Source organism: Zootoca vivipara, chromosome 12 (assembly GCF_965207765.1).
Source record: "Zootoca vivipara chromosome 12, rZooViv2.hap1.1, whole genome shotgun sequence".
In the NCBI taxonomy this organism is placed as follows: Eukaryota; Metazoa; Chordata; class Lepidosauria; order Squamata; family Lacertidae; genus Zootoca; species Zootoca vivipara.
The window spans coordinates 27,318,584-27,346,331 of record NC_142595.1 but is presented as its reverse complement, the minus strand read 5'-3'; the positions used below and the strand labels follow the sequence as shown (position 1 = coordinate 27,346,331).

At 44.6% G+C, this 27,748-nt stretch overlaps 2 protein-coding genes and 1 pseudogene across 3 annotated transcripts; 1 reads left to right on the top strand and 2 right to left on the bottom strand.

Annotated features, from left to right (window-relative positions):
- Positions 1-2,224: 2,224 nt before the first annotated feature.
- On the bottom strand, positions 2,225-3,211 carry LOC118094639 (olfactory receptor 2AP1-like). The gene has a single exon (XM_035135195.2). The coding sequence runs from the start codon at positions 3,209-3,211 to the stop codon at positions 2,225-2,227; it is 987 nt and encodes a 328-aa protein (XP_034991086.2).
- Positions 3,212-15,681: 12,470 nt separating this feature from the next.
- On the bottom strand, positions 15,682-27,487 carry LOC118094638 (epididymal sperm-binding protein 1-like). 2 transcript variants are annotated; one of them, XM_060281532.2, is made up of 6 exons: positions 27,404-27,487; positions 25,699-25,848; positions 24,567-24,731; positions 22,242-22,388; positions 21,794-21,958; positions 15,682-15,920 (listed from the first exon to the last, which is right to left on the bottom strand). In XM_060281532.2, the coding sequence occupies exons 1-6, from the start codon at positions 27,468-27,470 to the stop codon at positions 15,814-15,816; spliced, it is 801 nt and encodes a 266-aa protein (XP_060137515.2). In that variant the 5' UTR covers positions 27,471-27,487; the 3' UTR covers positions 15,682-15,813. The 2 variants fall into 2 exon arrangements, with proteins under 2 accessions (XP_060137515.2, XP_034991085.3); XM_035135194.3 differs by having other exon boundaries at positions 22,242-22,352.
- Positions 16,002-19,097, top strand: LOC148683843 (uncharacterized; annotated as a pseudogene).
- Positions 27,488-27,748: the final 261 nt, after the last annotated feature.

The window sequence follows — 27,748 nt, the reverse complement described above, 5'->3', positions numbered from 1 at the left end:
GAATTGAATGAGGGTTTCAGATAATGTTTTTGGCATGTGCCCAAGGTGTGAAAAGAAAGTGGACCCCCCTGAGCTGACAGACCCACCCCATCATCCGGTCCAGAAATAGGTCCCTAGAGCTCAGTAGGCTTAAGCTCACCACATTGCTTCGATTAGTGGAATTAGTACTACTACACCACATCATACTCAATTGTGATTTGTATGAACTTAATTGTTTAGTGTGGCAGCCCCTGCACTTTAGAACTCGCTGTCTATTGATATCAAGCAGGTGCCTTCTGGGTACACTTTTCTTTTATTTTTTTACAAAGCAAAACAGAAAACATAGGGGAAAAAGAAAAAGAAAATACAAAACAATACACAACACTGTACACAATAACATATGCAGACTTATATACATATTTTCCGCAATACTTTCTGAAAAGATGATAGCTAAAGAATAAGAAGAGAAAAAAGAAGAATAGAAAGTGGATAAATAGACATATGATATAAGGGGAGAAAAAGAGAAAGGATAGAAAAATAGAAGGAGAAAAAGAAAAGAAAGGAAAGAGACTATGTACTCTTTTCAGTACCTCCTAAAAACATTCTTTTTTTGACAAGTGTGCCCAGATGCTTAGAAAATTGAGGTCATTTTAATCTCTTTTAGTATTTTAACTTTTGTGTGTTTAAGGTTGCATTGCAAACTTTTATCCAGTTTATTGTTTGGTCATTTTTGGAATCTGCTTTGAGGTTTCTGACAATCAAGTGCCGTATACATTTTATGAAGTAAATAAATGTAATGAAATCATTGAGATACTTAATTGTGCAAGTCCCTGATATGCATCCATAATAGCTCCTTTCAGGCGTGGCACTGAACTCATGGAGATCATGGAGTCAGGGTTCGTAAGGATATTCCTGAGGCCCAACAGCCCAGCAGGCCAGGAATTTATCCTTGCCCTGGACACCAGGACAAGCAACGCTATTGGTCCGTTGGTCTCCTGTTTGGGGGAACGCCCTCTAATTCCTGCCATCATTGGCCAATTTGGCGGCAGGGAGACGATCTAGCCTGCAATACACCGGTTCACAGAGGAGACCCGGAGCACACCTGCAAAGCTTCCCACCCAAGAAGAGGGAAACGCACTTCCTGTTTCTCTCTCCACACATTCAATGTATAGGTGGAAAAGAAATGGTTTAAAGGGGGTACAGACACCAGGGGATCTCCTTTAAATCAACGGTACTTGAGATTACGAAAAGCCAATGCATGCAAGTGTTCTTCTTTTTCACACAATGTCACTGATCGTGTCAGATGTGTATGTCATGCATAATATAATCAATGTATTAGCAGGCAGGGTCAAACACAAAAGGGTAATCACTACTAGTATGAAGGGGGAAGACTGAACTTGCTCCTCATATACAAATTGCAGATATTCCAGTCTAACTGGAATGGAGGGAAAGATGATTAAGAGCTAAATAATTATTACATGTAAACAAAACATGCTGCTCATATCAGAAGTAAAGGATTCTTTTTGGAAAGAAATTTGCTTACACCTATGGAGGATAGCAAACAGAAGTGTCTCCCCCACAAGGACAGAGCTGCAATGCTAGATTCCTGGCAGCTACTTACTGGGAGGGGTAGAGATGAGGTTGGCAGAGGTTTATGCAGTGCAGGTCCATGGGCAGAGCAAACTCTCCACCACCTCACCACATCCTCCTGTCCTTCCTTGTAGGTAGCAGCAACACCATTTTCAGGAACACCATTGTGTCTCCATCCTACTGGATAGCAAGAAAACGTGCTGGAAAAGGAATGATACTGTTTTCCTCACCAGCATATTCCATCTCTGGTTTGCAAAAAAATAAAAAATAAAGACACTCCACTTCTTTATATGTGACTGTGGCAGGCATGAATATACCAGCACTTTAATTTGTCACATCCCCGCATATACACAACCCTTCACACTTTGATTTTTTTTGCATAATTTCTATCCATTTTCCAATTTATAAAATAATGGTTGCAACACAAAAATGGGACCAATAATCAGCCAAGAACTACTATATACAGGTTGTCTATAAAGCCAAACCTACAACACTGGAAAAGAAAAAGGGGGAAGCTATTTGCCATTACCAAGGAGGCAATCCAATATGAATGCCTTTTGGGCATTACAACAGTATTAAGTAGGGTAATATGTGTGTGTGTGTGATTTTCCCCGAAGGAAAATGTAACATCCTCAACCAGGAGTAAAATCAACTTCTAGATAAACAAGCATATTAAACGATGGCTCTGCATTCTTTCCCAAATGCAACATTTAGTAAATGTTTTTCTGAAGGCTTCCTTGACCTCTCTATTTCTCAGGCTGTATATCAGGGGATTGAACAAAGGTGTCAGGACTGTGTAGAAGAGAGAGAAGACTTTGTTGAGGTCTCGCAGGGCATCTGTTTTGGGCAACAGGTAGACAATCATGATTGTGCCATAGAAAAGGGACACCACAGTGAGGTGTGAGGAACAGGTCGAGAAGGCTTTCTGCCTCCCTCTGATGGAGGGGATTCTCACAATGGTAGATATGATATAGACATAAGATGTCAGGGTCAACAGGAAGGGAGGCAAGGAACATATCGCAGCTAGGAAGGTGGTTAAAAGTTCAATCATGTGCGTGTCGCTACATGAGAGCTTTAATATTGGATTGAAATCGCAAAAGAAGTGGCTGATTTCACTGCGGCCACAGAACCTTAACTGGTGCATTAAATATATAGTCATGTTAATAGCCAATGAACCACTGATCCAAGATGCAGCTATTAGCCGGAGGCAAACTCTGCCATTCATCAGTACCGTATAGAGCAGTGGCTTACATATTGCCACATACCTATCGTAGGACATTGCTGCTAGGAGGTAACATTCTGAGGCTGCCAAGAAGCCAAAGAAGTAATATTGGATCATGCACCCAGTTACAGAAATGGTTCTTGGACCTCTGTCAGAGAGACTGGCCAGCATGATGGGAAGGATGTTGGAGCTGTAGCAGGTCTCCAGGCAGGACAGGTTTCCCAGGAAGAAGTACATGGGGGTGTGAAGGTGGCGATCAGCCACAACCAGCACGACAATGAGAATATTCCCAAGCACGGTCACAACGTAGATCACTAAGAAGAGCAGGAAGAGAGGAAACTGAACATCTCCTAGATCTCCAAAACCCAGCAGAAGGAATTCAGTGAGGACTGTTTGATTTCCCAATTCTGCTTTTGCCATTGTATTAGCTTCACACCTGGAAAGATTACATAAATTCTACTTTAGATGGGTGGAAAGGATTAATATACAATAGCTCTTTCATTGGCACCCATAAGATTTAGATGTTGACAGTTATACAGCAGGTATTCAACTAGAGAGAGGTAGAGAGAGGAGGATGGGAGGAGGTTTTCCAGGACTACTTTCCAAGTCGTGAGTGAACACAACTGGAGGGCTGAAACAAATAATTTCCTCTCCATCACTAGGATTCCTTAACAGGACCTAGGTTGGCCACGATACACATTATCCTGAATAATATATTTGCTTTTTTATCTTTCATTAATAGCAGCAAACACTAGGGCTGGACAAACCTCACAATTTCAGTTTCTCTTTGTTTTCCTTTTTTCCCTTATATTTAGTTCACATTTCCATGCAATGAAAAAAATCATACTTTTTGTGCACATTTCACCTAACATACACTTGCCTGCACACAAGACAACTAATCTAGAATGAGGCTGCCAGACTGATGACTGGGAGCAGCCGCCGGGACCATATAACACTGGTCCTAAAGGATCTACATTAGCTCCCATTACATTTCTGAGCACAATTCAAAGGGTTGGTGCTCAAATTTAAAGCCCTAAACGGCCTTGGCCCTGTGTACCTGAAAGAGCATCTCCACCCCCATCATTCAGCCCCGTCACTGAGGTCCAGGTCTGAGCATCTCCCTGTGGTTCCTTCACTGTGAGAAGTGAAGTTATAGGAAACCAGGCAGAGGGCCTTCTTGGTAGTTGCAACCACCCTGTGGAACACCCTCCCATCAGATGTCAAAGACATGAACATTTATCTGACATCTGAGGGCAGCCCTGTATAGGGAAATTTTTAATGTTTGATGTTTTATTGTGGTTTTATAATTTGCTGGAAACCACTCTGAGAGGCTGGCAGGGACAACCCAGTCAAATGGGTGGCATATATTATTATTATTAATTATTATTTTTATGTCACTGGTTTAATGCCCATACAGGACAACTGCTTATTCCTGCATTGCAGGAGGTTGGATTAGATGATCCTCTGGGTCCCTTCCAACTCTATAATTCTATAATTTTATTTATGACATTTGTCCTTATGGACAAATGGCTTATAATGCCCATTTGTGCCTTTAGAGTTTCAATCGAAGCACATGGCAACTTCTTGCCAGCCATGTCCAGATGCTTCTATTTCTTTCTCCCCTCCCCCCCTCCTCCTATCTCATTCTCACACATCAATGGAAAAACCAGTAGTTTGCTTACCTTATTCCTCATTATCGCTGTTTTTATGTCTCAGTTGACTGTAATGACCTTGCTTTGATTAATAATATTTTTAAAATGTATAGATTATAACATGCCTATAGTGTTGGCATTCAGTTTACTTCTTCTGCTGTATCTCTGTTCTGAAAACAGTCTCTTCTCATTTTTCCCATCTCATTCCTGACCTCGATTCATTCTTGAAATTAAAAAAGGCATTTCTGTTTTCAGTGTTTCTTCTCTCCATATATATTCCATCAGAATGATTATCCTTCTTGATGCATTGCATCTCTCTCTCTTCCCACAGGGAAATCACAGTCTCCTCTGACATCATTTTAATAATAGGTGTTTTAAGGCTAGAAGCAGCAAACTACTTATGACCTTAAGCATATTGCAATTAAACTACTGACTTCAAAGCTTGCTCCATTTTTTTTTAAAAAAATCATATAGGAACATAGAAAACTGCCTCATAATGAGTCACCCATTGGTCAATTCAGTATTGTTTGCACTGACAGAAGCTCCCAAGGGTTTAAGGCAGGGAGATGCTATGTGATGAATCTGGAACCTTCTCTACTCAAGGGAGATGCTCACTGTCACTGAGCTATGGCCCTTCCCCTTTCAGTTTGACTGGAAGAAATCAACAGTAAGCAAACTGAGCAAACAATGGCTCAGAACAGAAAGAGGCAAATTAATGTATTTTATGCTCTAGTGTAAGTGGGCATACAGGAATGTGCATACTGGAATTTGTCCACACTTCGTACACATCATAGTTTGGCTGTGGCAGCATGAGCTGTTGAACCAAGGAAGGGAAGAGAGTTCTGTAAATGAGCTAACCCTGTGCCCCTCCTTGTAAAATTATTGAAATGTATAAAACTGAAAATCATTAATAAAAAAATAAAAAATAACAGTTTTATGACAGAATACCAAAATACAAAAACCCACAACTTACTGAGCAATAGTTCATATCTCTGTGTGGTTCTGAGTCCTTGTTCCGTGAAATGGGTACCTTCATTTGTTGTTGTTGTTTAGTCGTTTAGTCATGTCCGACTCTCCGTGACCCCATGGACCATAGCGCGCCTTCATTTGTACAAGGAACTAAATGGAATGGAAACCCAATGTGAGAACATGTTTTCCTCTGCTGCAGACTATATGGACAAAACACTTTACTGTGATCAGGGCCGTCTTAACCGTTGGCGCTAGGTGTGCACAGCACCCAGGTGCTGGGCTCTCAGGGGCATCAGGCCAAGAGTCCGGGGCCAAGCGTTAGAGTCCGGGGAAGAGCTGCCAACAGCCAAGAGGAACAGAGCCCGTCGGAGTGCCACGGGCTCTTCTGCTGCCCAGAGCGCTCTGTAAATTTGTGGACGCTGTGTGATGCATCCTCTTCCCTGGACTCCAGCGCTCACCCCCAAACTTGTGCCAAGCCGCCCACAGCAGAAGAGCCCATGGCGCTCCGACAGGCTCTGCTCCGCTCGACTGTTGACTCTTGCCCCAGCTGCATAGTGGCTAACTCTTTCGGTGCCATGCCCAGAGCGTTGTGTAACGTTGTGGACACTGTGCGATGCATCCTGTTGCATGCGCCGAGCTGCAGGTTCCTTTGCTGGCTTTTCCGCTGTTGGCGCACGCTCCCAGCACTGCCCATCATGAGGTGCCAGTGCAGAACGACAGGGAATGCAAGCGGCAGCAGAGGAAACATCTCCAGGCGGGATCCATCACGCGCCGACAGTGCCGACGTCAGCAACAAATCCCAAATAATAGGAGCGTGAGATACCCGTCTGGACAGTTAGGTGCCATGCAGTGGGAGGGGGAGGCAGCGGGCAGACAGCATGGTGACTGTGCCACCCAACATTTTGTTCCCCTCCCAGCATGGAACCCGCACCCACCTTCATACGCCCCTGTGCATGTGGTGCTGGCACGCCTGTTGGTTGGTGCTGTGAGTCCCTGCATCCTGCAACCGTTCTAAATGTAAACAACTATTTCCTTTAAAAAGGTCGACAACTCTGGGCAACATAGGGGCACCAGGCGGATCTTTGCACCCGGGTGCCACATATGCTTAAAACGGCCCTGGGTGTGATGTGGTAATTAAGCCATCCTCATCAAGGGTTTCATAAGCTGGGCCAACTCATTTCCACCCCAAGCTTTCCCCTAAAGATTGTCATCCTTATGGAAACACTTACCCTGAGCCCACTGATACCTCCATCCTGAATGTGTGTGGCTGATTTGCTTACATTAGCAACAACACTCATCACCTGAGCATTGGCCATAGAAGGAATGGCATAGCAGTCATCACAACACTGTTTTTTAAAAGTGAACGCTTGCCATGAAGGCTGCTCCATTGCAGCAAATGGGGCACTGCCACACCAACCTCATTCTTCCCTCAACCAGTCCCCAACTGCCTGGCTTCTTACACCTAGTCCAGGGGATGGCACTTCTTATGGCAGCTTTCTTCTCAATGTTATCAATGTTGCCAGTTGTAGAACATCAAAGGGAGGTGGATGGGGAAGAAAGCCAAATTCATTGGCTCTGCTCATCATTGGCTTTGGCTCCACCTCCTGTTGGGATCACTGCCTTCTTCCCCATGAGTTCCAAAAGTCATCAGTCGCCAATGTTCGTTTGAAAATGCCATTTAGAACAACAGTGACAACAACAAAAATGATATCTCCTCTTTCACTAGAGTGTCTAGGGGATAACTGGCCTTCCTTTGGAAAAGATATTTTTAAAAACATGGGGCAGAGCATTTAGAAATACAAACATTCATATTTTAAATATATATATAAATTCATTGCAAATTTTCATAAGTACAAACACCAACACAGAAATATAGACACATTTACAAAGACAAATACCACCAATTACATAATACTGTAAATTACATACATCAGTATCATTTTCACTTATTACCTTTCTTATTTCTTTCCTTGTAAGCTTAAGAAAAGAAAAGAAACAACAACAAAACCGTTTATTGTGAGGACCATGCCTGTACACAAATATTAACACAACAATAATTAAAAATGTTAAAATTCATTACATACTATCCCAACAAATCCTTCATCCCACAAAATAGGAAGAGAAGGAAAACAAGCAACGAGTTAAACCTGGCTTCCCCAAACTGCAGCCCTCCAGATGTTTTGGCCTACAACTCCCATGATCCCTAGCTAACAGGACCAGTGTTCAGGGAAGATGGGAATTGTAGTCCAAAACATCTGGACGGCCAAAGTTTGGGGATGCCTGAGTTAAACAGACGATGAAGGGGTCTTTGCTTTATCATCCATAAATCTTTCCCTGGCTTTCATGGCCTTCATCACAAAGACCGCTACCACATGGGTAATTCGTGGGTTAGCATCAACTAACAAAAATTTTACTCTATCTTCAGGATTGATTATAGAGTTGGGTATAATTTGCAGCATTGCGTCTCTAAAGCCCGAGTAAATGGGGCAATAGAGGAGGTAATGTATAAGATCCTCTTTTTCATGAAGCAAGGGCATAAACGGTGTTCTGCTGGGATTTTTGTAAATCCACCCGTTAGGTATGAAGTTGGCAATGTTTGAAACCGGGCCATAGTGAAAGCTCTCCGAAGGGTGGGATCAGTGATATCCACCAGGTAGTTGGCACAGATTTTGACTGCTTTTACTTGGGGAAACCAGTAGGAAAACCCAAATTTTTAATCTTCGTGGTGTCTAAAAAGGCATCTTTTTCAAAGATCCATTCCCGAACTTTATCAGGGCTCCACAGTTTGAGAGTATTAAACTCGGGTAGATTGTATCTGGATAGAATGTCTAATAGGTTTTGACGCCAAGTAGTATTATGTTGTAAAGATACAAAGGCTTGTTTAGCCAATAAGGTGTTTGAGGCATTTGCGAGGTTGAGGAAAAAACGCAGAAATCTTAAGTGGGCCCTGGCAGACACAGAAGGTAATCCTACTTCCACTCTTAAGAAGGCTGCCGGAGTACCCTGAGGGAGGCCTAGAATTCTTCTGAGATAAATTTTTTGGAAGATGGAAGATTTGAAGAAGAAGAAGAAGAAGAAGAAGAAGAAGAAGAAGAAGAAGAAGAAGAAGAAGAAGAAGAAGAAGAAGAAGAAGAAGAAGAAGAGAGGAGGAGGAGGAGGAGGAGGAGGAGGAGGAGGAGGAGGAGGAGGAGGAGGAGGAGGAGGAGGAGGAGGAGGAGGAGGAGGAGGAGGAGGAGGAGGAGGAGTTTGGATTTGATATCCCGCGTTATCACTACCCAAAGGAGTCTCAAAGCGGCTAACAATCTCCTTTCCCCTCCTCCCCCACAACAGACACCCTGTGAGGTGGGTGGGGCTGAGAGACTTCAGAGAAGTGTGACTAGCCCAAGGTCACACAGCAGCTGCATGTGGAGGAGCGGAGACGTGAACCCGGTTCCCCAGATTACAAGTCTACCGCTCTTAACCACTACACCACACTGGCTTTCTAGCAGCTTCTGATTCCATCCCAAAGAGATCTACCCCATATAGCATCTGCGGAATCACTTTTCCAACAAAAGCTTTTAGTGCCGGGATCACCAGTTGCCCTCCCCTTGTATAAAAAAAACTGAGCAGAGCACCTATTGTCCTACGTGTTAGAAGGGTTACAGCCTTGAAGTGGGCAAGCCAGCTAGGTGTAGCTTGGAAAGTGATACCAAGATATTTTTAAAAAGGACACTAGCTGCCTCTGGCCCCCAGAGTACACAGAGTACACACGCTGTGTACTCAGGAGGCGGGGCTACCCATCCATGGAGGCGGGGCTAGCTGCCAGCAGAGGCACCCCTGTGGCAAACAACGAGCGTCCTGGGGGCGCCGCCCGTGGTGAATATCCCGGGGGTGGGGTGAGCAATGTCACCCCCCTCTCAGGGATGACACTTGGGGCGGCCTGCACCCACCGCGACCCCTTCCTCCGCCAGTGCTCCCTGGGAAGGTGATGGACTCTCCTTCATTGGAGATTTTTAAGCAGAGGCAAGATGGCTCATGGTTGAGATTCCTGCAACGCAGATAATTGGACTAGAATACCTTCAGCTCTGTTCCAGCTCTACAATTCTATGATCCTATGAATGCCTTCTCATAAAGCTATGGTATAACTGCATTTGCATATAGTATCAAAAATGATATTGTGGAAAACAGTTATTGGTGGACTCCAAGAAAGAAGTCCAAGAATTCAGAGGATTCTACATTTTTATTTTTATTTTAATGTATGTGTGAATGTAAAATCAAATAGTAAAATGAATAAAAAATTATAAAAATAAAAAATGATATTGTGGACCTGGGAAAGGAATGGGAAAGTGCCTGCAAAACTATCCTTGGGGAGGGGGAACCCCTAAGTGTTGGGAGACCTTGAGACAACAAAGAGGGAGAAAGAATAAACATTAGGTAGAATGTGGAAGCACAGGATAGAGAGCAGTTTTAAATCTCTAATTTATAATGCTATGTAATACTCAGCGTCATCCAATGAAAGTGCTTGGCAGGAGTTTTGGGACAGATAAAAGATAGCACATCATTATATCAAACATAATGAATTTTACAAGGTGATAGCCATTAACTTCAATGACTTTAACAGGAGATTAGACAAAGGTGATGGAGGGAAGCACCACCAACTACTCTTAGCCATAACAAATAAATGCTTTCCTTCTGTATTCCACTGTATACCAGTTGTTGGGGAGAACATGGATGAGAAAAGGGGGCTCTCTGCATGTTTCACCCATTGCCTTATGAAAAACAATTGCCTGACCAATACTGAATGGAGTATGCTGAATCAGACTTGCTGTCACGAAGCTGGGGGAGTCGACCTTGGTACATCCGAGAATTCACGGCACCAAATGTTGTAACCAAAAAATGGCTTATCTTCAGAGTTAGCCAATAAAACTCAGGCAAGAGGAGTTAGGAGTCCATTATGTTTATTGCAAAGCAATAAGGTTACAGTCGAATCTTTTCGGAAAACTGCAACCCCACCCAAAGGTCGGGCAGGAATTTATAACATTTCAGACAAAGGATTTCAATTTAACCAATCACATAAATCATTACATCATTTTATATTTATTATTCATCATTACCTCATTTCATATTTAATACGTATGTCATTACCTAATCTAATACGCATGCGCAATAAGCATTGCTAGCTAGGCCAAGGATTGCTAACTAGGCCTTTGATTCTCAATAATATGTTACATTGTGAGATAATATGCGTGTTGGGAACCTGTGTTACGCATACCATGTAATAATTTGTGTTCTAGTTTATGAATTGCTTCTTTGTGATTGACGTATTAGCTGACCTTCTATCCCAGTAGGGACGGCTTCTTGCTGAATCATCAGTTTCTTTAAAGCAACAGGTTACTATAATTCACTAATATAAGCATATTTCAGGATTTATAGGGATTTACATTATCACCTTAATTGGGGCCCTTTGGGCCCCTGCTACAGCCCCCCTTGTCTCTCACTGCTCCAGCCCCTTATCCAAGGTGCCGCTGGACTCCGCGGAGAGGACAGGGCGCACTTCCCCACACTTCTATTTTAAACTTGCACAGGTCTCACGCTATGCTGCCACCACTGAACACCCCTTAGGGTCGTTCAGACAAAAGTGTGAGCAGTCTAGGACCAGATTCAGCTTTGCAGCCTAAAGCAACAAAACCCAAGACAAAACGTCTTTTTACTTATTTATTCAAAAGGTTAAACAAGGTTAAACAAGAATGGTTATGCAGTTCTCAACAAAAAGGTTACCATTAAAACAACAAAGATATAAACTAATTAACTTACACATACATATGAATCTAACAGAAGAAAATCTGGCTATGTCTTTTCCCATCCGGCAGGACACAGCACGAGCACATAATGTTACATTGCCCAGGTTAAAGCGGGACAAGGCTTCAGCTCCAGCTCTGGCTCTCACTCTAACAATTTGCATTTCCCACATTTAGCACAAGTGTGGACTGCAGTGTTAAGCCAATCCCCAGCTGAGGCAGATACCCAATTAACATGTAAATCAAAAGGGAAGGGGGCTGACAGGTGAGATTCTTCCTTCAGGGCAAAAAGACAACTCCTCCAAGAACACAGGTTTTTTTCTCTTAACTCATTCCCAAGCTCCTTTTCAGACCATCCCAGTATGTACTGCGAGGAACCAAAGTTTAACACAGATATGGTATATTGCTTATTCCATGACACTTGGTCTGATCCAGCAATGGTCATTTTGTTTTGTATGCACTATCATTTGCAAATGACCAAAATAAAAAGTCAAATGTCATGCATCCTTCTGCCTTAACAGGTCTCTTTGCCATCCCCTCCTACCGTACCATGCAGGGGGAACTTCGTGTGGGGCACTGGCATGGCACTGTCCTCACAGTGACTGCTGCTTTTTAGTCCTTCTCCTCTTCTGTCACTTCTCACTCAAGAAGGCAGTGGATGGGGATGAGAAGAAACAGAGCAGAGAGTGTACCTATATGGGCCATAAAAGGAACTGGAAGGAATGGGTCAAGGAGATACAACATGGTTCCTCAGAAGCCACACCTGTCAAGCTCAGTAGCAAAAGAGACATTGCCTCCTCAGCCCATAGCACCACTATTCAGCATTACATCACACTTCCTGCTCAGTATTGCCCTGATTCTTCTTTCAACTTTGCTCACTGGCCTTTTATTATTATTTATTATTTATACCCCGCCCATCTGGCTGGGTTTCCCCGGACACTCTGGGCGGCCTCCAACAAATGCAAAAATACATTAAAATATCACAGATTAAAAACTTCCCTAAACAGGGCTGCCTTTAGGTGTTTTCTAAATATCAGGTAGTTGTTCATCTCCCTTGTTCCACAGCCCAGGCAAGGAAAGCATCTTCTGTACCTAATACAAATGCTTCTTTTCCACTTCTACCCTATATATATTAACAGTACAATCCTATGCAATCTCACTCAATAGTAAACCTCACTAAATCCCCCAATAAACAGATGAGAACATGATGTTGCTCTTTTTTTAAAAAAAAGTTTTGATACTCCATACGACTGAGTGCCACCAGGAAAAAGGCCATTGCTTCTGAGTCAGCATGTTCTCCACAGCTTCTCTCACAGGACAGGAGCTTCCAATCTTAAAGTAAAGAAGCAGGAAAGAAGAAAACGGAAGGAGGGAGATAGTTCCTGCTGTGCAGTGTTGGGGAGGCAGAAGGAAATTGTTACCTGGACGTGCTGCACTGAAGGAGGGTAAAAACAGGACCCAGGTACAAACTAGGAGTTGAGTGATGAACCACATAGTTGCTGATCACTCCAGAGTTTGAAATCCCTGTGCTTCTTTGTGGTGTCCTGTTTTTAGCACAGTCGCCAATTTGCATTTATGGTTGCAAAACACTGCACTCCATAAATAGGCATGACACTCATACCAGACAAAGGAATCTCAAATACTAAATACTGGGACAAGAAACTCAAGAGAGGTGTGTATGTGCCAATCAGCTGGGCTGGGCCATGACAAATTAGCTCTGGTCTTTTCTCCCCTTTCCTGTATCCCTGCACTGCTTTGGCATGGGATTTCCCACATATGTAATACTTCTGAAATTGCAATGAGCAAATCATTAATGTTAGGTCTGAGCTATAATTCATTGCTAGCTACGGTACAAAGCCCTGAAAGCAACACCTCAGCTTCAGAAGCGCCTCATTGTCATTCTGAATTGACTGTTCTGTTCTGGGAGTGGGGAGTAGGGCCTTTTTTTAAAAAACTGGAACTCACCGGAACTGAGTTCCTGCACCTCCCAGGTGGGCGCCATTTCCAATATAAGAGCACAAAGGAGATGTTCCTTGTGAGTTCCAGCACCTCTTTTTCTAGAAAAATAGCAATGGCGGGGGGTGTTATATTCCTGACACACTGACTCTCCACACTCCCTTCAAGGACCTCTATCATTGCTGAAATCTATTAGCAATTCCAAGACATGTAACCATGGGTGTAGCCAGGGGAGTGGGGGGTAGCACTCCTAAATTAAGTAAACACATACACTTAACTAAAATTAGAAATAATCAGAATATTTGAAATTGAAATGCTTGCTGAAGACACTTGGATGATGTTGTGTCGCATTCTAACAACGCAACTGGCAACACAACTGAGAGATAGGGCATGGTTTCCACGAACTGATGGAAATATTTTCTGCGTCCATTAAAAAAAAAATCTGCTCGTTTCTGGGTTTGCTATATTTCAAAAAGTAAAAACCAGGGCACCAATAAAGTTGTTGAGCTTTATTTCTTATGAAAAATTGTTGAGCTTTTTTACGAAAGCACAAAGAAACCATGATTTTTCGATTGGCGTATCTGTCTTCCTCAGCCATGCACCACTTGTACAGGATAGTGGTCATTCAGTACCTTGCAGAGAACAAAGATCCAACTAAGGTCGATGATGGCAGGGGAGCATCTCAATGGGCTATGCTTGCTGAGTGTGTACAGAAAAATTGCATTGTTACAAAGGAGGAGTTTGAGAAAAAAAATGCTGAAAAGGCTTTCAGCAAATCCAAGAAAACCTGTTATATAACAAGCAATGCAATGATGCAACAAGCTCAACATAATTAGGATGAACTCAGTTCCCTCAACACCCTTTAATTGAAAATGGGAACAGGGTCCAATTTTGTTCTCAGAGCACCCTAGTGGAATGAAGTGAAGCTGGGAAAAGCAAACAGCATGAGAGATTTGTGTCCGGTTCTATAAAAGTGTCTGAGATTTCAAACATCTTTTTTGCAAAATGAACAATTCCCTGCCCTTGGAAATGCAGGCTTCTCTGAAACTATCTTATTGATTCATGCAACAGTTCCAGGTAATCTTGTTGATCAACAACAAACTAATTCTTGTTATTAATCTAAGGGCTGTGTCACATATTACATTCTGTAGATGCACATTTAAAAAGTTTTACAAATATAAAGTAGGAAAGCAATAAACATATGAGTCATAACCTGGGAGACAGGACTAGCACGGTTCCCAGTTGACAATACAGAGGTACCTCGGTTTATGAAAACAATTCTGTTCATAAACTGAAGTGAACTTTCCCATTGAAAGTAATGGAAAGTGGATTAATCTGTTCCAGATGGTCCGCGGAGTACTTAAACTGAAGCGTTCATAAACTGAAGCGAACTTTCCCATTGAAAGTAATGGAAAGTGGATTAATCCGTTCCAGACGGGTCCGCAGAGTACTCAACCTGAAGTGTACTTAACCCAAAGCATGGGTGAAATTGGTTCCAGAAGTCTGTTCATAAACTGAAGCATTCATAAACTGAAGCAAACTTTCCCATTGAAAGTAATGGAAAGTGAATTAATCCGTTCCAGATGGGTCTGCGGCGTTCGTAAACCGAAAATTCGTAAACCGAGGTTCCATTGTAAACTCAATATGCCACAAGTTCTATGAAATGTTCTTTCTATTCATGATGGGTAGTCACAAATATGTGCAAATGAGAAACTATTATACATTCTATGCATATGGTATTTTGTGCCACCAACATTTCTCATAGTGAAAGAAGTAAATGTTGAGTTTTTTTATCAAATGAACCCATTTCAATCAAGGTTTAGGCCTGATTTGGGCACATAAACTGCTTTGATCGCCCTCTACGATGACCTCTGTCAGGAGAGAGATGGGGGAAATGTGTCTCTGTTAATTCTCATTGACCCCTCAGGGACTTTCAATACCATCAGCCATGATATCCTTCGAAAGTGGCTGTCCGAGTTAGGAGTGGATGACACTGTCAGTCTGCATTTTTTTAGTACAGTACAGAAAGTATTGATCTGATGTGTTTGCATTAAGTTCTATCCAAGGAGAGGGGCTGAGAAGGTAGAATTTTCAAAGGAAGTGACCACAGTTGAATGGGGTGGCAGGGCTGTCCCCTTCAGGGCTGAGGGCATTGGCTGGGCATGAGAGCTTTGCTTGGTTGGTGCTGGCTTTAACTAGGGTATCTCTGAATACTGAATCATACTCACTTTATCTACTACAGATATTTCTTTGACATGAACCAGTGAAAGTGAAAGACCCATTGGGCAGCTTTTGGATGTTTGGGTGAAGTGTGTGATAGAACACACAAACTCTCACATACAACCAGCCACATGTACATATTTTCATTCATCCTATGAAGACTATGCAATCTCATTCATGCAGTTGCAAAAACTTTCTCCCGCGCTCATCATATTTCATAGTGATCACTCATCATACTTTTTTTTTTATGCTGCCCAGCAAACTAAAAGAAATGTTTTATTTTTGTAGCACAAAGATACAATTTGACAAAGATTACTAATTTTCCAATGCCAAATCTTATTTATTTTTAGGCCACCTCACAGGGTAAAGCCCTCCCAAGACCTTATATATCGGTAACAGGGTCATGATTCTTCTAAATTATTGCAGCACAACCCACTTAGCAAGGCTTCTAGTCAGTGCCCTCAATGATCTTTCTTTTACCCCTCCACCTGATGTTATCCAAAAAGGGAAACTGGAATCGCGGACTTTTATTCAGGAAGGTGCCACCTGGAACTCCTGGAAAATGAGAACAGAGTAGTCAAAATATCATGAATGTTGAACAGTTCCAATGAAACCTATAGCCCAAATGATTAAAAAATGGAAAGGATTCTTCCACCTAACAAGTTCTGGGAAGTACAATAGATTTACTTCATAACTATGAATTTATATCTTCAGCAAACCTGTGGACACTGTGACCCAGAATTCTCTCCCCATGCTAAACATCAGTGACTCATCATAGCATTGCCTTTTAGCATTTCCAAAACTTACATTAGAGTCATATTGGAAGCAGCATACATTAAGTTTTAAGCACCTGTGGAGATTGGGCGTTTCCCAGATCCATCCCAGTTTGATCAACTGACATCTACTGAATGCTCAGTACTCACTGTACAATGTCAACTCATTTCTACAAATGTTAGTCATGCTCAGAATAGACCCACTGAAATTAATGGGCATGGCTCATTTCAGTGGGTATACACAAAGTACATGTTAGTGGGATATGACCCACTGCACTTCTAGATGTATTTATACATAAAATCTTGAACAATGAAGAGAGTTCTGCCACTATTAGCAAAAGCCATAGCCCACAAACAATCATGTAACCACAAGGCCTAAATTGTTGGTTTCTATTCCTCTCACTGTGCAGTCACAAGACTGTGTTTATGATTTCAAGCAAAGATTGTTGGAATCACGGGAGCAGGTGTCTGCTGTATTCTGTTTTTTAAGGAATTCATTAGTTTGCACCAGACATACTATTGGGAAGACCCTGTTTTCTGAGTGCATGTTCTGGAAGTTGGGCAATAGGGACAGTACAGGATTCCTTTTGTTGTACTGACCTCCCCGCTGCACCAAGGATTCCCTGCCTGCGCTGCTTCAGGTCGTGGCGGATGTGCTCCTGCAGACACCTAGTTTGGTTGTCCTGGGGGATTTTAACATCCATGCTGACACGAAATTACAAGGGGCCACTTGGGACTTTGTGGAAAGCATGGCCTGCATGGGGCTACCCCTGAATAAGTTTGGTCCAACTCATAGCCATGGACATGCCTTTGACCTAGTGTTTACCTCTACAGATGTTGGTGATCTGACACTAAGTAAAAGTGAAACAAAAGAAGTGCCATGGACAGTTTACTTCTTGGTGCAACTGGACTTCTCCACGACCCTTCCCTTCTGCAGGGAGGTGGGACCGATTCGGATGGTCCGTCCCTGCCACTTAATGGATCCAATTGGCTTCCAGACAGTGGTGGGGGATGTTTTATCCCATGTTGATGGTCTTTCAGCTGATTCCATGGGAGCCTGCTGGAATGCAGAATTAACCAGGGCTATTGACTGTCGGGCTCCGAAGCGCCCTCTTCCACTGCATGGAGCCCGGACAGCCCCATGGTTTTCCCCAGAGCTGAGAGTGATGAAACAATCGTTCAGATGGCTAGAGCACTGGTGGTGGAACAGGGGCGTACCCAGGATCAAAACTAGGGGGGGCAAGCCATGGTCGTTCAGTGGCGGGGCCAAGGCACGGGAGGGGAGGGGCCACAAGTGGGAATGTGGGCGGGGCTACAGGGCCAACCCCCTAAACTCTCTCACACAAAATCCCCCTGCTCTGAAGCAGGGCCATCTGTAGGCCCGGGTCCGGTGGCGCGGAGCACCAGGGCGCCAGGCCACCAGGGGCGCCACTGCGCCCGCTGAGAGGCGCGGTGGAGGCCGACCCAGGCGTGCCTCTCAGCTGTTCAGCGGCTTTAGGCTGCTTTCCGGAGAGGCGCGGGCCTGGGGGTGCCTCTGCTGTGCGCAGGGGCGTCACAACAGAGGGCGGGCAGCACCCCCTGGCCCAGGGTCGGCCCTACGCCCAGGCTGGGTTGCGCAGGGCTCCGGCCCTCCAGGCGGCAGCCACACAGTGAGCTGCGCCCGCCGTGCCGGGGCGGGTGGGGGCACCAGAGGGATCCGTACCACCATGGCGCCAGGTATGCTTAAGACGGCCCTGCTCTGAAAAACCGCTCCCATCCATTTACGGCTAGCCACCCCCCTGAAAAAAACCCTTTGGGCCCCGCTTTCCCTCCTCCAGGTCCCCCTGAAGCCTTGCCAGTTCCCACCCTATATATCTGGGATGGGGAAGGAGCTCAGAGGTCTGCTAGTCCTGGGGGACCACCCCCCCCCCCGTGGCCTGGGAGGATACTGGGGACCCCCCCGCCAAGCTGAGACCCTCAAAGAAGAAGAAGAAGCTGCCACCGCTGCCTCCCCATCACAAGGGAGCAAAAGATGGGAAAGGTGGGGTGGCACAGCGCAGGCGAGCCCCCCCCCCAGTTGCGACCCGGCGGTGGCAGCGGCTCCCCCACCCTCAACACCCCTCTCTCAGCAGGGGCAGCAAGGGAGAGCGGCTGGGGGGGTGCATTGCAAAGAAGGAAACAGCAGCCAATGCCCAGAGAGGGCAATGCACGCAGGGGGAGTGGAGAGCTGTGCCGCCCCCCAAGGCAGCTCCTTTCCTATTGCCGGTGGGGGGGCGGCGAGGAAGGGTCACTGCCGCTGGGCTACCGCCGGCAATCCGGTGCAAATGCCCCCACGCAGCTTCCTTGCAGCAGCCATGACCACCGCCTTTGGGCGCCGCCCCCCACTCCTCCTTTGCAGGCTTCTGCAAACCGAGGCTGAACTGGCTCCTGTCGGTGCACTTCCTCTCCCATCCCAGGAGGAGTCTCAGTAGCAACTCCTAACTCAGGGGGGGAGGGGGTGCGGAGGGGGGAAGGGGGCGATTCCCAGCCCGCGGCACCGACGATTGCAGTGCAGCCTACCGGGAGGTAGAGCGCGGCAGCGGCTGCAACCAATGCAGGGAGCCGCGTCTCCTGCGCTTGCCAGCCCAGCAGAACTCTTAGACAGGAGAGGTTGCCGCCCGGCAGGGCTTTCCATTGGGAGGCGCGAAGGCTTTAGTGGGCGGGGATTGGTGCAAATTTAGGCAGGATGGGCTGAGAGGAGGAGCCGCCGCCGAGGAGCCGCGGCACCAGCAGCGTTTCCTCCCCCCTCCCCTCCTGTGTCAACAAGCGGGCGCCTGCGCAGGGTATTTGCTTCCCTAGTCGGGCCCACAGTTTGGCCTTCTAGGGGGGGCTCCTTCCCCCTGCCCCATGCTGGGTACACCCATGTGGTGGAAGACTCATTCTGAATCAGACCAGACACAGGCTAGAGCTCAATGTCAAGCCTACCAAGAGACAATGGTGATTGTGAAAAGGACCTTCTTCACCGCCTCTATTGAACCTGCAGAAAACAGCAGCAGGAGACTCTTTCAGGTGGTTCGCAGTCTATCAGAATCACCTTTGTCACCGGGGCCTGGTAGCGACCCCAAGATATCCTGCAATGCTTTTGCAAAAAAATCAGATAAAGTCACTTAGATTCAGAAGGAGGTAGATTCCACCATGGGAGCAGGGCCGGGGCGGGACAGTGCTAGAGTCCTGTCTAGTCATGTTATATGGGATCAATTCCAAACTGTTACCTCCGAGGATGTGGACAGGGTGCTTGGACGAGTGAAACCGACCACCTGTCTCCTTGATCCTTGCCCATCCTGGCTAATAAAAGTGAGCTGGGTGATGGGATCTGTGGGGTGGTGAATGCTTCCCTCTGTGAGGGAGCCTTCCCAGACCCACTGAAAGAGGTGGTCATTAAACCACTTCTTTAAAAAAACATCTTTAGACCCAGCCAATATGGCCAACTATCGCCCAGTCTCAAATCTACCATTCTTGGGCAACGTGATTGAATGGGTGGTTGTTGAACAACTCCAAGCATGCCTGGAGGATGTGGACCATTGAGATACCTTCCAATCGGGATTCAGGCCTCACCATGGGACTGAAACTGCCTTGGTTGCACTGGTTGATGATCTCTGGCGGGCTAGGGACAAACGTGAGAGCTGTTTCCTAGTTCTGCTGGATCTCTCAGCGACCTTTGATAGCATTGACCATAACATCCTTCTTAACAGGCAAGAGGGGCTGGGAGATGGTTCCGCTCATTTCTCCTGGGCCGTGTCCAAAAAGTGGTGTTGGAGGATCAGTGTTCTCACTTGTGGGGTGCCTCAGGGTCCTGTCCTCTCCCCCGTGCTTTTTAATGTCTATATGAAGCCGCTGGGGGAGATCATCAGGGGTTTGGGCTGGATGTTCATCAGTATGCAGATGACACCCAGCTCTACCTCTCTTTTAAATCAGAACCAGTGAAGGCGGTGAATGTCCTGTGTGAGTGCCCGGAGGAGGTTGGAAGATAGATGGCGGCTAACAGATTGAGGTTGAATCCTTACAAACAGAAGTACTGTTTTTGGGGGGACAGGGGGTGGGGGGGTGGGGGACTCCCTGGTCCTGAATGGGGTAACTGTGCCCCTGAAGGACCAGCCTGGGAGTCATTTTGGACTCACAGCTGTCCATGGAGGTTCATGATAATTCTGTGTCCAGGGTGGTTGTCTACCAGCTCCATCTGGTACGCAGACTGAGACCTTACCTGCCCGTGGATTGTCTCACCAGAGTGGTGCATGCTCTACATATCTCCCACTTAGACTACTGCAATGCACTCTACGTGGGGCTACCTTTGAAGGTGACCCGGAAACTGCAAAAAAGGCCTCCTGCTGCCGCCGTGCTGCCGGAGCACGATTTCTGTTCTCATTCTGACACAAAGTTCTTAACCTGAGGTACTATTTCTGGGTTAGCGGAGTTTGTAACCTGAAGCGTTTGTAACCTGAAGCATTTGTAACCCGAGGTGCTACTGTACTGTTTTGGGCAGACACGGTCAGGGCAGGAGCGGGGGACTCCCTGCTCCTGAATGGGGTAACTGTGCCCCTGAAGGACCAGGTGTGCAGCCTGGGAGTCATTTTGGACTCACGGCTGCCAATGGAGGTGCAGGTAAATTCTGTGTCCAGGACACAGTGTCTACCAGCTCCATCTGGTACGCAGGCTGAGACCCTACCTGTCTGCGGACTGTCTCACCAGAGTGGTCCATGCTCTACTTATCTCCCACTTGGACTACTGCAATGCACTCTATGTGGGTCTACCTTCGAAGGTGACCCGGAAACTGCAATTAATGCAGAATGCAGCGCTAGACTGGTGACTGGGAGTGGCCACTAGGACCATATAACACCAGTCCTGAGAGATCTGCATTTCCAAGCACAATTCAAAGTGTTGGGGATCACCTTTAAATCCCTAAACGGCCTTGGTCCTGTATACCTGAAAGAGCGTCTCCACCCCCATCGTTCAGCCCAGAAGTTCAGTACGTGAGTTCAATATCATTTCTTTTTCTATAATTTCTACCACACCACTCATTCTCATATAAGCCCACAAAGCTATTATTTACTGTGCACCAAGCTATTACATATTACACGTCTACCACTCTTAACCACTACACCACAGAAAGCTGACATAGGCTGGATCAATACACAGGGGGGGAAATTCTATAAACAAGTCATAAATTAAATCATTATAACAAAAGAGAAAAAACTATGTAAAATTGCACAAAGTTTTGTGCTCTACAATGCCAACTGGTGTCACATGCTTATAATGCAGTCATTGCATTGTAACATGAGCAATGTAGCTGAGTCCAAACTGAGTAGGATGCTAGATCCATCTAGCTTGGTATTTTCTACTCTGACTGGCAAGGACTCTCTTCCAGCCCTACCTGGAGATTCTGGGGAATGAAAGTTTGATGTTTTACATGAAAAGCAAGTGCCCCCAAGGTGGGGCTTTGAGGTGTTTCACATCAGTCTTCCCCCAACAAGTATGTCCACTGGCCAGTGGTGATGGGAACTGCAGTTTAAAATGTCTGGAGGGCACCAGATTGGGGGATACTGAATTTCCCTCTCACTCTCCTTGGCCTACAAAGTGCCTTGACTAATTATTCATCCAGCCAACAACTCCTGTTATTCCAGGCTCCAGCATCATGCTCACTGGTATCAGCACAGTAGCTCCATTTCTTGTCCTTATCATAGCTCCCTGTTGTCGCACACCAGGAGAAAATTATCTGCGAATCGTCATTGATGCAGGTATGGAAGGTTTCGCCCCTGAACACAAAGGGGAAGGCACAGGGTCGTCCACCATCGTTACCTCCATACTCTAGAACCAAACAGAGTGAGATTATATGCATTGAAACATATTAGTGCTGATCACAAAATACAAAAAATAAATAAAACAAAAAGAGCACAGAAAGAGTTCTACTGCATCAGACCAAAGCCCCATCTAATCCAACATTTTGTTTCCACGATGTCCAATCAGATGCCTATGGAAAACCCACATCTAGCTTTAAATCCATGAGGAGGATCTATTTACTTTATTTCCATAAAATGGCTATGCATATGTGTGACATAGGAAATCAGAAATAGAAGAAAATACAGGTCACCTTTAGTTTTACAATGTTTCCAGCCATTCATCCTTCGGCTGTCATGGTCAACTGATGTGGCACACCACATATGTTTATCGTTCCGCATGGTGCAAGAGGAATAAGATACATCTTTGTAAACAAATGGGAAGACACAGATATTACGAACTGAAATGGAAACAGGACAAAGGTATAAGAATAAGAACTACAAGTCATCAACTGGAAACGGTGTAGCTATCATCCATGCATGTGTGACAACTGTCTCAATTTCCAATTAATCAGCATTCAGTTTTCTAGTCAAATTGAAGCTGGTTTAAGAAAATCACACACCAAACAGCAGAAACTACAGCATCAATATGGATCGTGGCTACCGTAATACCATGTGAATGTGGCTTTAAAAAGTAGCAGTGAGTGAGCAGTGGATAGAGAGCAAGCCACAGCTTCTCAATCTGTCTCCTGCGGTGGGCTGGCATTCCCCCCTCCCCAGTGCGCCAAAGACTGGTACCATATGTAGTCACTGGAGCATCCCACCCAACCTGGGCTGTGGTAGAGGCACTTGGGACCAGCAGCCATGCTTTCTCAGTGCATGTCTGAGTGCTTATTTTCTTATTGATTTTGCCCACCAGTTTCCCAGGAAAACCCAATCTTTACCACTGAATCGATTCAAATTGCAATTGGGGTTTTCCATGGATTGCCATTTGCTCCTTCAGGGGTAAAGAGTTGGTTTTCAGGGATGCCAGCTCCAAAAACAAGCAGGCAGATGTGGACCTGGAAGGCCTGGATGTGGAACAAAGGTAGGTATTGCTGAGCCTATTATTATTATTATTATTATTATTAACACTGGTTTTTGAATAATGCAGCTGAGTCCTATATCATTTGCTTTTCTATAACGTCTACCACACCACTTATTTTCATATAAGCTCACAAAGCTATTATATACTGTGCAGCAAGCTCTTATATAATGTGTGACTAGTGGTTCATCTAACTCAGTGGTTCCCAACAGGTGGTCCGAGGACCCCCAGGGGTCCGCGAGCTATGCCAGAGGGGTCCGCAAAATGCTATTAGAATAAAAAATATATTAAATATATTTCATATGATAACAGATTTTTTGTTTTGGCTGCTTCCTGCATGAGCAGAGTCTAGTGCAGAGTCTGTTTTGCAAAGAGGCAGCGCGCACATTCTACTAACGCTCACCTCCCCAAGATGCTTTGTGCGTGTCGGCTTCATTTGTGCGCTACTGCGCAGGTACCCTGTCTTCTCCATTCCCCTCCCTCCTCCCTGGCGCGCGCTGCCTCTTTGCAAAACAGTAGTGTTTGTAAACAAAGCAAGCATTTTCTTCCATGTGTTTCATGAAAAACAAATAAAGGAATTGGCTCGACATGAGGTCGGATTTCAGAGTGAAAGTTTCAAGTTTGGAACCTAATATTTCAGAAATAATGGACTCAAAGGACAGATTTAACTCATCTCATTAAGAACTGAAAGTTAAAACTAACTGTATACAGATGGAGTACTCTGTTGTAACTGTAAAAAAACGTATAAATATAAAATATAAAAAGACTCTTAATTTGGCTGTCACTTTTTAATTTTAGGATTAGGAATTAATGGGGGTCTTTGTCACAATAGCGGCTCGATGAGGGGTCCTCGAGAAAATTTTGTTGGGAACCCCTGATCTAACTAATCCTGTTTTCACTGTTCTGAAGATTATTTACTCAGTTCTCTATGGTCCTATCCAAACCTGACATCTCAGATGTCCTGGCCTGAACCTGGAACTGTGCTCAGGAATGCTAAGACTAAGCAAACTTTTCATCAGAAGATAGAAAGCTGACAGAGACTGGATCAACACACAGGGGGGAACGCTATAAACAAGTCATAAATAAAATCATTATAACAAAAGAGAAAAATCTGTGAAATTGCACAAAGTTTTGTGCTTTATAGAGCCAACTGGTGTCACATGTTTATAATGCAGTTATAACATAACATGAGCAATGCAGCTGAGTCCAAACTGAGTCAGACGCTCGATCCATCTAGCTTGGGGTTGTCTACTCTGACTGGCAAGGACTCTCTTCCAGCCCAACCTGGAGATTCCGGGGAATGAAATTTTGATGTTTTGCATGCAAAGCAAGTGTTCCCAATGTGGGGCCCTCCAGGTGTTTCACATCAGTCTTCCCCCAAAAAACTATGGCCACTGGACAGTGGTGATGGGTACTGCAGTTTAAAATGTCTGGAGGGCACCAGATTGGGGAATACTGAATTTCCCTCTCACTCTCCCTGGCCTACAAAGTGCCTTGACTAATTATTCATACAGCCAACCACTCCATGGTATTCTTGGCCCTGCTTCATACTCACTGGTATCAGCACAGTAGCTCCATTTCCAGTCCTTGTCAAAGTCCCCTGTTGTTGCACACCAGAAGTCCTTGTGCTTCGTATCTTGATCGATGCAGGTATAGAAGGTTTGCCTCTTGTACACAAAGGGGAGGACACAGGGTGCTCCACCATCATTGCCTCCATTCTCTAGACCCAAACACAGTGACATTATATGTATTGAAACATACTAGTGATACAAAAAAATACAAAAAAACGGGGGGGGAGGGCCGTCCTTCTGACTGCTCTCCAGTGGCGGATCCTGTCATTTCCTTCCCAGCTGCTGTCATTTCCTCGACGCAGTGCTGAGGCTCTCACATGCTGTCAGAGCCTCTCACCTCCCTCTCTACTTCCTGATTCCTGTAATCCTATCCGCTACTGGACTTTCTGCTCTGCGAAGGGCTCGACCTGAGGAGGGGGGGCTGTTCTCTATAAGCCCTCCCCCTTACACAGATACAGTATATAAACCATGCCAGGGATCTCCTTTGCAAAGGCTTAGAAAGAAAGCTACAAACCAAGGACATAAGAATTGGTCAGGAGCCTGTGACAGCAAGTGACAATTCCTCAATTGACAATAATGTTAAAGAAATAAGAGACTATAAAGAAAGATTAAGTGAATGAATTCAGTTATACTAGATATAAAACAAGACATGAGGATAGCTGGCATTTATGCCAATGTAATATCAGTAATATTAGAAAAGATGACATGTGGCCTTTATGGTTTATGCAATCTATCAATTATTAATGGAAAATATTTGTACAAAAGCGCCTCTTAGGTAAATAGTTTGAACCATATTTTCAAATTAACATACTGGTGATTTGTTTCATTTCTTCAGAGATCTTGTTGCTTGAATCAAATTTTATCTGATCCTTGGAAGCAGATTTGTAATAGTTCGGGCATAAGAAAGATCTATACAAGCTACATACCGGTTAGTCCCAAACCTGTTTAAGAGCACAGAAAGAGTTCTGCTCTATCAGACCAAAGGCACATCTAATCCAACAGCTTGTCTTTACGATGTCCGATCAGATGCCTATGGAAAACCCACATCTAGCTTTAAAGTTCATGAGGAGGATCTGTTTACTTTATTTCAGTAAAATAAAAGAAAATACAGGTCACCTGTATTTTCACATGATCTCCAGCTCTTCATTTCTTTTTTCGTGCCCTTGTGAACTGATGTGGCACACCATATCGAATGATGATGATCCGTGGTGCAAGAGGAATAGGATTTGCCATTGTAAGTAAATGGGAAGACACAGGGCTCACCAACTGAAATGGAAACAGGGGGCAAAGGTGTAAGAATAAGAACTGCAATTCTTTAACTGGAAACAGTGTAGTTATCATCCATGCATGTGAGACCCCTGTCTCAATTTCCACTTACTCAGCATTCAGTTTTATATACCCTGTTTCTCATATTTTAAGACATACCCATAAAATAAGCCATAGCAGGATTTTTAAGCATTCAAGGAATATAAGCCATACCCCGAAAATAAGACATAGTGATAGGCGCAGCAGCAATGCCGGCCGCAGCAGCAGGAGGAGGAGGTAAAAAAATAAGACATCCCTTGAAAATAAGCCATAGTGTGTTTTTTTGAGGAAAAAATAAATATAAGACATGTCTTATAATATGAGAAACACGGTGTGTATATATATATATATATATATATATATATATATATATATATATATAAGCTTTGGATTACAAATCATTATATCTTCACTTCAACTTCACATCATATAAACCAACAATTCCAAAGGGGGGAAAAATTAAAATAAAAAATAAAAAAGGAAAAGGAAAACCATTCTAATATAAATGACATTGTAATAACTTTAACTTCCCTGTTCCATCGTAGATACAGAGCAAGCCACTGCTTCTCACGCTGTCTCCTGTGGGGGGCTGGCATTCCCCCCTCCCTACTGTACCACAGACTGGCACCATATGTAGTCACTGGAGCATCCCACCCAACTTGGGCGGTGGTAGAGGCACTTAGGACCAGCAGCCGTGCTTTCTCAGTCCATGTCTGAGTGCTTTTATTTATTTATATTTTTTTGCCCACCAGTTTCCAAGGAAAACCCAATCTTTACCACTGAATTGGATCAAATGGCAATTTGGGTTTTCAAAAGACTGCCATTTGCTCCAATATAGTGGTAAAGTGTGGTTTTTCAAAGATGCCAGGTCCAAAAGGAAGCAGTCAGATGTGGACCTGGAAAGCTTGGACCTCTGCCTAAAAATGTGGAGCAAAGGTAAGTATGGGTGAGCCTATTATTATTATTTTATTTATACCTCATTCACACGCTGCCTTCAGATGTCTTCTAAAACCAGCAGAAAACCATGACCCATTTTTGCAAGGGAAGGTTGTGGCAGTTTTTAAGGGGAATGAATTTTAGTCCACCCTTAGCTATACATGCCTGAGGTTTAGTTTAAGGGCTATAGAACCTCTATGAAGGCTGCAATCCTGCGCACACTTACATGGGAGTAAGGCCCAGGGTTGTTGTTTTTCAGCCAGAACTCTCCAGAACTCAGTTCTAGCACCGCTCAGGTAGGTGCCATTGCCATTATAACAGAACAAGGGAGCTGTTCATGTTGAGTTCCAGGCACCTCTTTTTCTAGAAAAAAATAGCACTGGTAAACCCATTAACTCAGTGGGACTTACTGATGGGTGGACAGACTGTAAGTCATCTTTTCCCCACTAAGACAGGACCATGGCTAAACAGAAGTTTATGCAAGTGATTGCTAGCTGTCAGAGATCTTTTGAAAGCAGAGATCAATGATCCACTAGCCTCATTAAGATGAATCAGAAACAATTCATGGAATATTTCTTACCCACAGCTTCAGTCAACAATAGTAAGAGGCCACAGGTGAGCAAGTGGAATGCCATGATGGAGCCCATCTCTTCTCTAAGGGACTCTGACAGGCATAATGCAGGATGGGTACTTTTTTTAAAAGCCCCACTTAGCCCTTCCTTCCTCCAACTACAGATGTCTGATGTTGGCACAACCACAAGAAATGGCATATGTTTATATTACCCAACAGCAGCTCAGTGTACCTCATTATTTTTTGTTTCCTCTTTGTACACAATGCCAAGAACAAAGGGAAGTGGATCTTATCTTGCAATGAGTAAATCAGGAAGCTTCCTTAGAAAAGGATTACATCTGACCTGAAATCAAG